Source organism: Podarcis liolepis, assembly GCF_965112155.1.
Source record: "Podarcis liolepis genome assembly, chromosome: 5".
NCBI classification, from domain to species: Eukaryota; Metazoa; Chordata; class Lepidosauria; order Squamata; family Lacertidae; genus Podarcis; species Podarcis liolepis.
In genome coordinates this window covers 54660525-54673218 of record NC_139556.1, presented here as the reverse complement: position 1 = coordinate 54673218, position 12694 = coordinate 54660525, and the positions used below count along the sequence as shown (strand labels likewise).

The 12694-nt window shown below is 50.6% G+C and overlaps 1 protein-coding gene across 3 annotated transcripts in view; it reads left to right on the top strand.

The window, feature by feature from the left end:
• Positions 1-12694, top strand: part of ACSL5 (acyl-CoA synthetase long chain family member 5) — a 37181-nt gene that overhangs the window by 9608 nt on the left and 14879 nt on the right. For all 3 annotated transcript variants that reach the window (XM_083504828.1, XM_083504827.1, XM_083504826.1), the window contains exons 2-5: positions 1736-1924; positions 3797-3905; positions 5217-5281; positions 5361-5462. In XM_083504828.1, coding sequence (XP_083360954.1) covers positions 1769-1924; positions 3797-3905; positions 5217-5281; positions 5361-5462 — 432 coding nt within the window. In that variant the 5' untranslated portion in view covers positions 1736-1768. The remainder of the gene's footprint in view (positions 1-1735; positions 1925-3796; positions 3906-5216; positions 5282-5360; positions 5463-12694) is intronic.

Genomic DNA, 12694 nt, shown 5'->3' with positions numbered 1-12694 from the left:
CAAAAGATAAAGTCCTTTTGATCTAGGACTATTCTGTAAACAAAGCAAACTTCTAATTTATCTTCATAGCTGAGCTAAATCTAGAATGGCCAGATTCATACTTGTAAAATGCACCTGCCAGACCCGGTGCAAATGACACATACACTCAATTAGATTTAGACCCTCTATGCAAGAAAAATCAGGAAGAAATGAGTTCCATAAAATCACTATGTTGTTACGGTGATTTGAAGGTTTAATTTGAAATAGTTAGGTTTAAGCTTGTTGGTGTTTGGTATTTTCTCTCACACACATCATGGATATTGCCTTATATTATGGATGGATATTCTGTTTTATCAATACTATTGTTACAAATTCGTTAAACTTGTTATGGCCTTTGGTTAGAAAAATAAACTTATAAACTAGAACTAGAACTTAGATTTAAATAATTCTGAGCCCAGGAATTTGTTTTCAGTACCACAAATGAACGGAGACAACAGTCCTTCTACATACAACCCCCTTTCCTGTTTTCTCCAAGCTTTCTTCTTTTCAGTAATGTAATTTAGAGCAGGAAAGGAGTTGTTTTTTTGCTGTTGCTGAATAGCCCTTGACAATCAACTGCAAATCATCCATAGATCTACCAACAAATCCTGATCTATTGTCCCCAGTCGATATCAATAAGATATCAAAGTATGGGGCAGTCATTTGTTTAGCAGCAGTTACTTTGCAAATCTGCTTTTGTGTTGGTGGGGGAGATATAGCGTGAGCTTAGAGGTGCATTGGTATTTGGTTGGATACAAGGAATGGAATTGTACTTGGGTCAGATGCAAGACTTCAGTGATAAACAGATGTAGTCAGCTCACTTCATCGTTGTGTAAACTTTAGCATAGTTTGTAGTATAAATGGGTGAAAAGGGCTTCCTGTATGAGCAACTCTTGAATACACTTAGAAGTCAGCAACCACACATCCAAGGGCAAAAGTCAGTAGCTGTAGTGTGTTACGCAATTTGTGAAAGTGCAGAGTCTCCTTCCATATCTCTTGAAAATGCCAGCAAAGTTCTTGTCAACGTTTGATGGAGTAGTCTTGGAGCTGGGAACTCTTTAAACTAATTTTCTCGCTAAGCTTTCCAATAGTGTATGTGCCCAGAATGACAACTGCCCGTCTCTGGGGCAGGGGCTGTGGAAGTGGGGAACAAAACCATACAAGTTACATGAACATATGAAGTTGCCTTGTAGGCAAGACCATTGGTCCCTCCAAGTACTGCATGCTCTGACAGTACCAACAAGTACTGCATGCTCTGACAGACAGTGGATCTCCAGGGTAGGAGACTTTGGCATCATCTAATTCTTTGAACTGCCAATGGTAGGATTAAATATTCAAAGCAGATGCTGCACCACTGAGCTATTTATGTGTACTTGGAAATGAGCTCTATAGACTCTGTAGGAGGATATGGAGATAAGAATGAATAGCATACCCTTGGGACTAGAAACATGACTAGAAAGTGGAATAAGTTGCTCTTCTTAGAGATTTTGCAGAATCTACCACAACCAAAGTTAGTTATCTGTACCATGGTACTTACAGTACATCATGATCAGATGCTAACCTAGATAGTGGATTGGTTGCCTTCAGTTTAAATTAAGCCTTGGATAATAATAACTATCTTGGGAACATTTCGTTGTCATGCTACTGGATAACACCTTTATTAAGCTATGTATGAAAAGTTAATGGTGTTCTAATTGCTGTGTGCCTCTTGCTTTAGGCTTCACCACTTTGTCTGCACTGATCCAACAGGATGATTTGGATACTTCAGTTCTTGTTTTCACCACTCCCGACTCCTGCTTTGATTGGTCTTGTTACTTTCGGAACAACAGTCTTCCTATGGCTGATAACCAAACCAAAACCAATTGCGGCTCCCGTTGACTTGAAGAAGCAGTCGGTTGGCACTGAGGTAAAAGAAAAGAAAAAGCGGCCACCAGCCACTGTTGGCAGATGAATGGGCTAGATGAAATGTATGAATTGCTTAGCTTACCCTTCATTGGGTGCTGTTGTGTGAAATGTACTTGACTTGCTATGGAAACTGCTTGAGATTTATGACCTTTCTCAGTCAGTATTGTGTGGTAGATAGGGGACGGTGGGAATCTACATTCTCCAACAGCCGATATTGTTGGCATGTATGCTGATGGTACTGTGCTCATCTGCATTCTTATTTTGTTCTGGGATTCTACTTGAGTGCTAGCCATGAACGCTGCAGGGAAAACTGACACACTTACCCCCAGAAACATACCTGGGATCAAGAAGAGTTTAGATCTAAATAGAGAGCAGCAGCTGCACAATTTCCTTGATGCCTGTAAATGTTAGATTCTGTTGCATGCCAAAGCACCCAAGTAACAAAGTTTCCAGGAGAAGAGGCAAGGAAGAGGGAGCCGGCCGGCCATGCCAAAATTAAATAGCCCACAGCCATACCCAACCTGGCCGCAGATTGGCTGGGGCTGTCCCCAGCACAAATGACGCGGGGGGGGGGGGAGGCAGCATACCTCCCCCTATGCCGGAAAACTGTTGAAGCTCGGCTGACTGGCTGCAATGCTGTACACCAGATAAATAGGTGAACAGACTTGTCAGGTTAATTGTTCTCTCCAAAGGCTGCTTGGTTGGGACAGTATTGTCACACAGCTAACCAGTCAACCGGAATCTGCTGCAGTCATTGGTTGACCATCAGTACAGCAGCTTCTGTATGTGTGCCTACAAAGCATCTTTGTGGGTCATGCACCATCTCACTTAACATGGAGTCAACTAACAAATTCTTGAGGAAATGGTGCTCAATTCATGAGGACAGCCAAATGAAATGGCTACAGATCTTGTTGACATCTAATTACTACTGTCTTAGAAACAGATGGCCTCTGAAGGAGGTCTGATAGCTACCCTAATGGTCTGAGATGGATGAAGACGAAGTGCACTGGCGCTTCCATACTTGCTTGACTTCAATGCTATAACAGTGGCTCTTAAATAACTTGCCAGTTAATAAGGCAAGTTTACTCTCCCCCTGCCTCTGAAACTGAACTAGCTTCACTGCTGCTGGTTTTCCTAAGTTTACTTTAAGGTGGTGGGAGGCAGGAAACATCTAGAAGCAAAAAGGGAGATCTAGGAGAGGACTATTGCAGGCGGAGACTTCTCTAGGCCTTAAGGCATGGCTTGGATCAAGGGAACATGGAAAGTCTGTGTCAATAATAATAATAATAATAATAATAATAATAATAATAATAATTTTATTATTTATACCCCACCCATCTGGCTGAGTTTCCCCAGCCACTCTGGGCGGCTCCCAATCAAGTATTAAAAACAATACAGCGTTAAATATTAAAAACTTCCCTGAACAGGGCTGCCTGCAGGTGTCATTTAAAGATAGGATAGCTACTTATTTCCTTCACATCTGAAGGGAGGGTGTTCCACAGGGCGGGTGCCACTACTGAGAAGGCCCTCTGTCTGGTTCCCTGTAACCTCACTCCTTGCAATGAGGGAACCGCCAGAAGGCCCTCGGTGCTGGATCTCGGTGTCCGGGCTGAACAATGGGGGTGGAGACGCTCCTTCAGGTATACAGGTGTCCATTAATTATTATTACTTGTGGTGGTGGTTTAGGGGTTCATGCATCATTAAATGCATTGCTGGTTCCCCCCCCCAACTGGTGTAGCCATTTATCCTATGTACAGACTGTGGGGAGAAGAACCTTGGGTAGTCTTAATCTGAGTTAAGTCTAATGTGGGGAGTGGGGCCTTGTGGTGCATCATCCACATTGCCAACTAACCTGAATAATTTCTGAATGTAGGGAGGAGCTAGAAGAAGTGCTCTTATGCCTGATGGCAGGCTTCTTTCTTATTACCACGAGGATGCACGGACCTTATATGAAAGTTTCAGAAGAGGACGATACGTCTCAGGTGAGTAGGGAATTCACTGGGACAACTTGGATGGCCTGTTTTAGCATTGCTTGTTCAAACCACAGTTTTGGATGGAGAGGGTGTTGCCATAGTACTTCTCCCCTGATGAAGCTAATGAAGCTGAGTAGGGAAAAGCTAACAGAATGATTCTTTGCAGAGGCTTTTCCAGGTGGAACTTGCAGGAACTCAGTTCTGGTACCACTCAAGTGAGTGTCATTGCCATTATAAGAGAACAAGGGAGACGGTGGTGGTGAGTTCCACCACTTCTTTTTCTAGAAAAATAACACTGGACTTTCCATATGTGAATGTGGATTCATGGCAGTCTTTCTGTGTGTTTCTGGTCCTTGAGATGAGCATCCTTTTCTACCCACGGTGATTGCCTACTGAGGATATTCTTCAGAAATGGCTGGCTTGCTTTAGAGATGGCTTGAATATAAAAACAAATCCTCTAACACCACAAATGTTGCAGGGCTCCTTATAATTGGTGTGGAAACGAATGGTGTGAAATAGAAAGTCTGACTTTCATTTTCATGAGGTTGGAGCATAATGCTTGAGGCCAAACCATATAATGTGGTAGATCAATGACTTGATCTCCTGAATTAAGAAGAGAACACTTCTTTAAAAAGAAGCCAGTGTAAGGCATCCAAACTTTGTCAGAGCAGCAACCACTACCAATTATTGATCTGAACTTCCCAGCACCCCTTGTTTTGACCTGTTGCAAGAAAGGAAGATAGATGGGTATAGTGTCTTGTATTTGCATAATTCTACTGCCAACACTGCTGCACTGACCAGTTCCAGACTTGGAGCCCAAGAACCTATGTTGTCCAAATAAGAGATCCAGTGTGAATCTCTTGCATCACATGTGCTTTGGTCCTTGGCCAGCTTCTGATGCTATTTTGATGAGGGGGATCTACATATCACAGTAATATGTGAATGCTGTATAAGAAAAGTATTTCAAACTTTCCCGTAAGAAGGCATTCTAATGTTTCTTGAAATTTGCTTGATTTTTGTTCAAGTATTATTATTTTTAAACTGTAAACCACATCTAATATTAAAGGAAGGTTAATACAATGAATGGGAATGCATTTCTGCACAAAGCTGTCTAGAGTCCTCTAATGCAGAAAAGTGTTCAGTTGCTCAAGATCTTGCAAATTAAAGACACAATTTAGCATCTAGGCAACAAATCCGTCTGACGATGTCAGCAAATCAGGGATGCCTAAAAGCTGTTGATTCTTGTTCGGTATCCTTCAGTTCACTTGAAGACCCTTCTACTATGCTGGCATATTCATAATCTCATTTTTTTTCTTGCAGAAAATGGCCCTTGCTTAGGATACAGAAAACCAAAGAAACCTTTTCAGTGGCTGTCTTACCAACAGGTTGGTTAAAACACCAACTGGAAAATTGACCTAAATCCCTTGCCAATAATGTCAAGTTAACTATCTTTGATATTTCTAGGTGCTGGACAGAGCTGAACACCTGGGATCAGGTCTTCTACACAAAGGATGTAAACCCTCAGGGGATCAGTTCATTGGCATCTTTGCTCAGAATAGACCAGAGGTAACTTGTGAGAATCCTAGTTGACCATAGTGTTCTGGTAAAACCATTCCTAAATATGTACATTGTTTTGATATTAATGTTTGGAAGCAGAAGAAGTGAATGGACCTGCTGCCTGTTCATGTTGTATCCATGTTCTGGTCTGGTGCTGGGAGCAGCTTTGGCATGTTGCCTGTCTTGCTGGAATTAATACGTGATGTGTTCACAATTTCCTAATGAGTGTCCCCCCTCCCCCAATTTGCACAATGGCTTGCGTATCTACCACAAATGCTTCTGAAAGTTTGGCTGATAAAATCAAGCTTCCTTGACTAATCGTGCTCTTTGGAATAGATGTGTCATATGTAGTTCCTGCCAGGTACAAGCCTGCAAGTTCACAAGCTCAACACAATTAACACCTGAAGCTCTAATGGGAGGTGTCAGGGGTTTAGGAGCAGAAGCACGGGCAAGGGAGGAAACAGAGAGCGAAGGGGAGGAGGCAGAAGAAAAGATGAGTGACGACGACGACCCGAGATCTCCTAGTCTTTCCAGTGAATCAGAGGATTCACAGAAAGGAGCACCAGTGGCGAGGGCAAGGGGGGAGTCTAGGGGGGCACCCCAGGAAGACAGAGCCAGAGAGGACTCAGGGGGGAGCAGCTGGAAATCGGGACCAGCGTCACCGCCAGGAAGCAGGGAAGAGGAAGGGAGCCAGGGGGGAAGCGCTGGCAGCTCACCACAGGAGGGAGGACATGAGTCAGGAGTGGCCACACCTCCACAGGAGGGAGGACATGAGTCGGGGATGGCCACACCTCCATCGGGGAGCGAAGAAACGGTTGAGAGGAAAGTGGAAGGTTGGGCGCGCGCGCCAAGTTCAAATGCAGAGGAAGGCGGCGCAGTAAGCAGCCCCGAAAGAGAGCCAGGTCCTAAAGCCCGGCGCAAGGAGGCAGGAGGGTCTGGGTCAGCGTCAGAAGAATCCCGGAAGGAAGAAGCCCCGGGGGGTAGAGGGACCCAGAGGAGGACAGTCAGGAGGAAAAGGTGGAGCAAGGCTAGGATATTAAGTTGGTGCACACAGGGCGGAGACTCAGACGGAGCTTCGCCGACCTAGCTACTAGGCGTAGAGTTGCGCGCAGCAGCGTGAGAATGGAAACTGTAATTCAATAAAGACTTTTACTTAATGACCGCTGGCTAGCGTGATCCTCTGTGAGCTAGGATCTTCAAGCAGCTCTGACAGTAAGCTCCGTCTCAACTTGTGGGCATCTACAGCCTCGAGGAGGGGAGAGACACAGGTGCCTACTAGCAAGCTCACGAACGGCAGACGACATGACGGCTGAGCAGCAGATAGAGGAACTCAGAAACGCGGTGGCACAACTGAACGCCGAGGCTCTAGCATCCAGGAAAAGGGTGGAGGAAGCAGCCGCAGCCTGCAGGGATCTCCAGGTCAGGTTAGACGTGCTGACAAACCAGACACCCCGGCAGGAGGGCATTGGGTTGGCGAGACGGACAGGCGGGCTGGTCTCTCACTTCGATGGGAACCTGCAACAGTATCCCAACTTTAGAGCCGACGTACTGTGCGCACTGCAACTGCTGCATAAAGACTTTAGAGATGAACAAGAGAGAGTGGGGTTCATCATGTCCCATCTGCATGGGGATGCGAGAGCATGGCTACGCAATTTATGGAGAGATAAGGATCCGGCGCTACAGAATGCAGATGCCTTTATTAAAGCGATGGATGGGTGTTTTTTATCAAGCCTTGACGTGGATCTTGCACGGAAGGAGGTGCATGGGCTGAGACAAGGGAGGGCCAGCGTCAGGCAGTATCATGCCCGCTTTTTCGCCTTGGTCAGTGCCCTGGAATGGGACAGAGATTCGGCTGCTGTAAGAGACCTCTTTTGGGAGGGGCTGCATAACTCGATTAAAGATGAGATCGCCAGGGGGGAGAGACCCCGAACCACCCAGGAGGTCGTTCAGAGGGCACTGGCAGTGGGGGTGAGGCTGGAAGGACGTCCGTGGAACAGGGACGAAGGGCGTGGAGGGCGCGAACCAGCCGGGGGCCCCTCCTTCTTTCCCAGGGAAGCAGCGCGGGCGCAATCCACGCCTCCGCCAGGAGGAGGAGCCGAACCTATGGAGGTGGGAGGTGCAAGGGCTCAGTCAGCAACCAGAGCCCTAGCACCAGCAGCAGTGAAAGCGAAGCCTCCTAGAGGGAACAGGAAGTGTTACGTCTGTGAGGAGCCAGGGCATATGGCGAAAGAGTGTCCCCAGAGGCCCCACAAGCTCACTGCAGCCTCAGCAATGGTGACTGCAGCAACACAGCAAGGAGGACCACAGCAGGGAAACGAGGCTGTCTGGCTGGAGGAAGAGGCACTGGGGCCCAGCCAGACGTGTTAGTGACGCAGTCCCCAGCGATTTTACAGCCCGTGAACCCCCTCCCGCCCAAACCAGTAGTGAGGCTCACAGCGTCTCTCCAACTGCCCAATGGAATCACCATGGACGTGCCAATCACCATTGACTCAGGCAGCAATGCGGACTTTATAGGGCAGGACTTTGTCGACAGGCACGCTGTGCAGTTGCTGCCGGCCACACTGCCCCTGCAGGTTGTCACGGTGGATGGCAGGGAGCTGCTCGGGGGGCAAGTGGTGAAGCAGACGCCACCAATGGTGATGCGACTTGGGAATCACAGAGAAATCATCAGCTTCAACGTCACTCGACTATCTGACACGCCCATTGTATTGGGCATGAGGTGGCTGGACAAGCACAGCCCAGCGATGGCTTGGTACCAGAGGCAGCTGACCTTCGGCTCTTCCTTTTGTGCTGAACACTGCATCGTGCCCAGGCAGGAAGGAGAGGAAGAGGAGTCACAGCTGCTGCTAGGCACGCTGCAAGCGATTCCACACAAGTACGCTGAATTTTTGGAAGTTTTCTGCGAGAAGGAGGCAGACAGGCTACCCCCTCACAGACCATATGACTGCAAAATTGACCTGCTGCCGGGGGCGGCGCTGCCTAAAGGGAAACTGTATTCCATGTCAGAGGACGAACTGCAGGAACTCAAAGAGTTCATTGACCATAATTTGCAACGCGGCTTCATCCGGGAGTCCAGGGCAGTGGGGGGCAGTCCTGTATTCTTTGTTAAGAAGCGGGACACGCCCCAGAAAAGACTGGTAGTGGATTACAGGATTTTGAACAGTCTGACTAGGCCATCGGACTTCCCCATGCCCCGTATTGACGACCTCCTCGCAAAGGTACGGAAGGGAAAAGTGTTCACCAAGTTAGACCTGCGGGGGGCGTACAACCTCATTCGCATGCGGGAAGGAGATGAGTGGAAGACAGCCATGTTCACGCCACTGGGGACCTACGAATATAGAGTTATGCCTTTTGGATTGCAGAATGGCTCCCACGTTTTTCAAGCGTTTATGCATCACGTGTTGGCGGGACTTCTCTACAAGACGTGCGTCTGTTTCTTAGATGACATCCTGATCTTTTCGGAGTCGCAGCAGGAGCATGACGGACACGTCAAGGAAGTGCTGAGCAGGCTGAAGCAACATAGGCTCTACGCCAAGCTGGAGAAGTGCCAATTTGACGTGCCGGAGGTGGATTTTCTGGGCTACAAGCTGTCTGACAAGGGGCTCGCCATGGACAGCGCCAAGGTTCGAGCGGTGTTGGATTGGAAGAGTCCGCGCAACCGGAAGGAGGTCCAACGGTTTGTCGGCTTTGCGAACTTCTATCGCAAGTTTATCAAGGGCTTCGCGATGCAGACAGCGGCCATCACTGACACGCTTAGCTCCAAGAAGAAGAAGTTCGTTTGGACAGCGCAGGCGGAGCAGTCCTTTCAGGCACTCAAGCGTCTCTTCGCGTCGGAAGAGCAGCTGCTTCATGTCAACCCCAGCAAGCCGATGAGGGTGGAGACAGACGCCTCGGACAGAGCCGTGGGGGCGGTCCTGTTGCAGAAAGACCCGCAGGGGGTGTGGCGACCGGGAGCGTTTTACTCCAGGAAGCTCAGCAAGTCCGAACAGAACTACACCATCTGGGACAGGGAGTTGCTGGCCATTCACGCAGCGTTCAAGGCGTGGAGGCACTTTCTGATCGGCGCCAAGCACACGGTGCAGGTTTGCACGGACCACAAGAATCTAGAGCACTGGCGCACGGCACAGTTCCTGAACCAGAGGCAGATACGTTGGGCTGAGTTCTTTGCAAACTTCGACTTCCGAATAGAGTATGTCCCGGGGGACACCAACATCATGGCAGACGCTCTCTCCCGTAAGCCACAGTATCTGGAGGACGCAACACCAGCGGCCGCCATGCACATCTTCGCACCAGCAGTGTGGGCGTGCGCCGCGGCGACCGTGGACCTAGAGGCGGTGCGACGTGCGTTGCAGGAGGACTCCTTCGCACAAGCAAAGATGGCAGAGGTGCAAAGGGGCAAGGCAGCGGCCGACGGTTTCCGGCTACGAGATGGATTGCTCATCCGAAGAGGGGCCATCTACGTGCCGGGAGACGAACTTCGAGCCAAGGTGCTGCAGCAGCTGCACGACGCGCCCACGGCCGGGCACTTTGGCAAGGAGAAGACGGTGGAATTAGTAGCCAGGGATTTCTGGTGGCCTGGAATGAGAGGGGAGGTCGCAGACTACGTGGCGAGGTGCGACACCTGCCAGAGGGCCAAACCAGTGCACAAACCGCCGGCCGGACTGTTGGAACCGCTGCAAACACCGTTCGAACCATGGGAGAGAGTGGCCCTGGACTTTGTCACGGATCTGCCCAGCTCAAGGGGCAAGACGGCAGTGCTGGTGGTGGTGGACCTGTTTTCCAAGATGGCGCATTTCATTCCGTGTGCGAAGGTGGCCACGGCGGAGCAAACCGCCAAACTGTTCATAGACCACGTGTTCAAGGTTCACGGTCTGCCACGGTCTATTCTGTCCGACCGGGGGCGGCAGTTCATCTCGAATTTCTGGCAGAAGCTGATGGGCTTCCTGAACGTCAAGATCAACCTGGCGTCGGCGAGACACCCGCAGACCAACGGGCAAGCGGAGCGGGTCAATGCCATCATGCAGCAGTACCTGAGATGTTATGCAAATCAACAGCCTGCGACGTGGGTGGATTACCTACCGCTTGCCGAGTTCGCCTACAACAACACGAAGCACGTGTCCACGGGGGTCACGCCGTTCTTCGCCAACAACGGGAGGCACCCCAGAACCTTCCCGGGACTGGAAAGAATGGGGGAGGGGGAGCCGCAGACAGCAGATGCGTTCGCGTCGGAGCTGCAGGAGGTCCACGATCAGCTGAGGCGCCACCTGGAGCTGGCCAAGCACGCATACAAGGTACAAGCAGACAAGCACAGAAGGGTTGGAGAAGAGCTCCACGTGGGAGACTGGGTTTGGTTAGCAGCCCACGCAGTGCCGGCCAGGTCGTTGGCCAAGAAGAAACTAGGGCATAAGCAACTGGGGCCCTACCAAGTCGAAGAGCAGGTCAACCCGGTAGCTTTCAGACTGGCACTTCCGGAGGGTTCCAGAATGCATCCGGTATTCCACAGATCGGTGCTCACTCCCTACAAGGCACCGCACAGGTTCCAGGAACCCGGAACAGCGCCGAGTCCGGTCAGAGACAGAACAGGGCACGCGGAAGTGGCACAGAAGGAGCGCATCAACGAAGTCACTGAGATTTTGGACTCCAGATGGGGGGAAGAGGGGGTAGAATACTTTCTCGCCAAGGAGGGCACCCCGGCCAGTGCGAACAGCTGGGTGCCGGGCTACGCCTTGGACGAACCTCTCCTCAAAGACGAGTTTCATGCCCTCTTTCCCCATAGACCTATGCCAGCAGAATATTTTGACGACTGGCTTTTCACGCCCACACTTTCGGCCAGCACTTTCCGGGGGTTCGACTCGGACGAGGACCCGACACAAGACGTCCGTTCCCCGGAGGGGTCACCCTCGGGATCTGCATCAGAACCCTCGTATTGGTGGGACGATAGGCCAGAGGAGCAGTGGCGCAGACGGTGGCTGGAAGGCCCAGGACGAGCAACACCGACAGGAGGAAGTGAGGGGGAGACGGACATGGACGTTTTCGGGGACGACCCTGGTTTCGAGCACGGCGGCACAGAGATGGAAGCGGAGGTGACTGTCGTCGACGAGAGCGGGGAGTAAGACCCGGGAGACTTCAGATGGAGGCCTGCCACGGGAAGCGACCGATACCCGACGTTCGTCCCTTTGCAACAGCAGCCCCCAGCTCCAGCACCGGAAGGAGGGGAGGGGGGAATGGGGGGGCTTCGAGGGGGGGATGGATGTCAGGGGTTTAGGAGCAGAAGCACGGGCAAGGGAGGAAACAGAGAGCGAAGGGGAGGAGGCAGAAGAAAAGATGAGTGACGACGACGACCCGAGATCTCCTAGTCTTTCCAGTGAATCAGAGGATTCACAGAAAGGAGCACCAGTGGCGAGGGCAAGGGGGGAGTCTAGGGGGGCACCCCAGGAAGACAGAGCCAGAGAGGACTCAGGGGGGAGCAGCTGGAAATCGGGACCAGCGTCACCGCCAGGAAGCAGGGAAGAGGAAGGGAGCCAGGGGGGAAGCGCTGGCAGCTCACCACAGGAGGGAGGACATGAGTCAGGAGTGGCCACACCTCCACAGGAGGGAGGACATGAGTCGGGGATGGCCACACCTCCATCGGGGAGCGAAGAAACGGTTGAGAGGAAAGTGGAAGGTTGGGCGCGCGCGCCAAGTTCAAATGCAGAGGAAGGCGGCGCAGTAAGCAGCCCCGAAAGAGAGCCAGGTCCTAAAGCCCGGCGCAAGGAGGCAGGAGGGTCTGGGTCAGCGTCAGAAGAATCCCGGAAGGAAGAAGCCCCGGGGGGTAGAGGGACCCAGAGGAGGACAGTCAGGAGGAAAAGGTGGAGCAAGGCTAGGATATTAAGTTGGTGCACACAGGGCGGAGACTCAGACGGAGCTTCGCCGACCTAGCTACTAGGCGTAGAGTTGCGCGCAGCAGCGTGAGAATGGAAACTGTAATTCAATAAAGACTTTTACTTAATGACCGCTGGCTAGCGTGATCCTCTGTGAGCTAGGATCTTCAAGCAGCTCTGACAGGAGGATTACTAGAATATACCTTATCCTTAAACATGCTGTGCCTCGCAAGACGAAAAGAATCCGTTCTGTGATTCTCTTCGTCTAGCGGTTTTTTCGTCTTGCGAAGCAAGCCCATTGATGGATTAGCGCTATTAGCGCTATTAGCGGCTTTTAGCGGCTTATCGGATCAGCTGATAAGCGGCTTAGCGGCTTAGAAA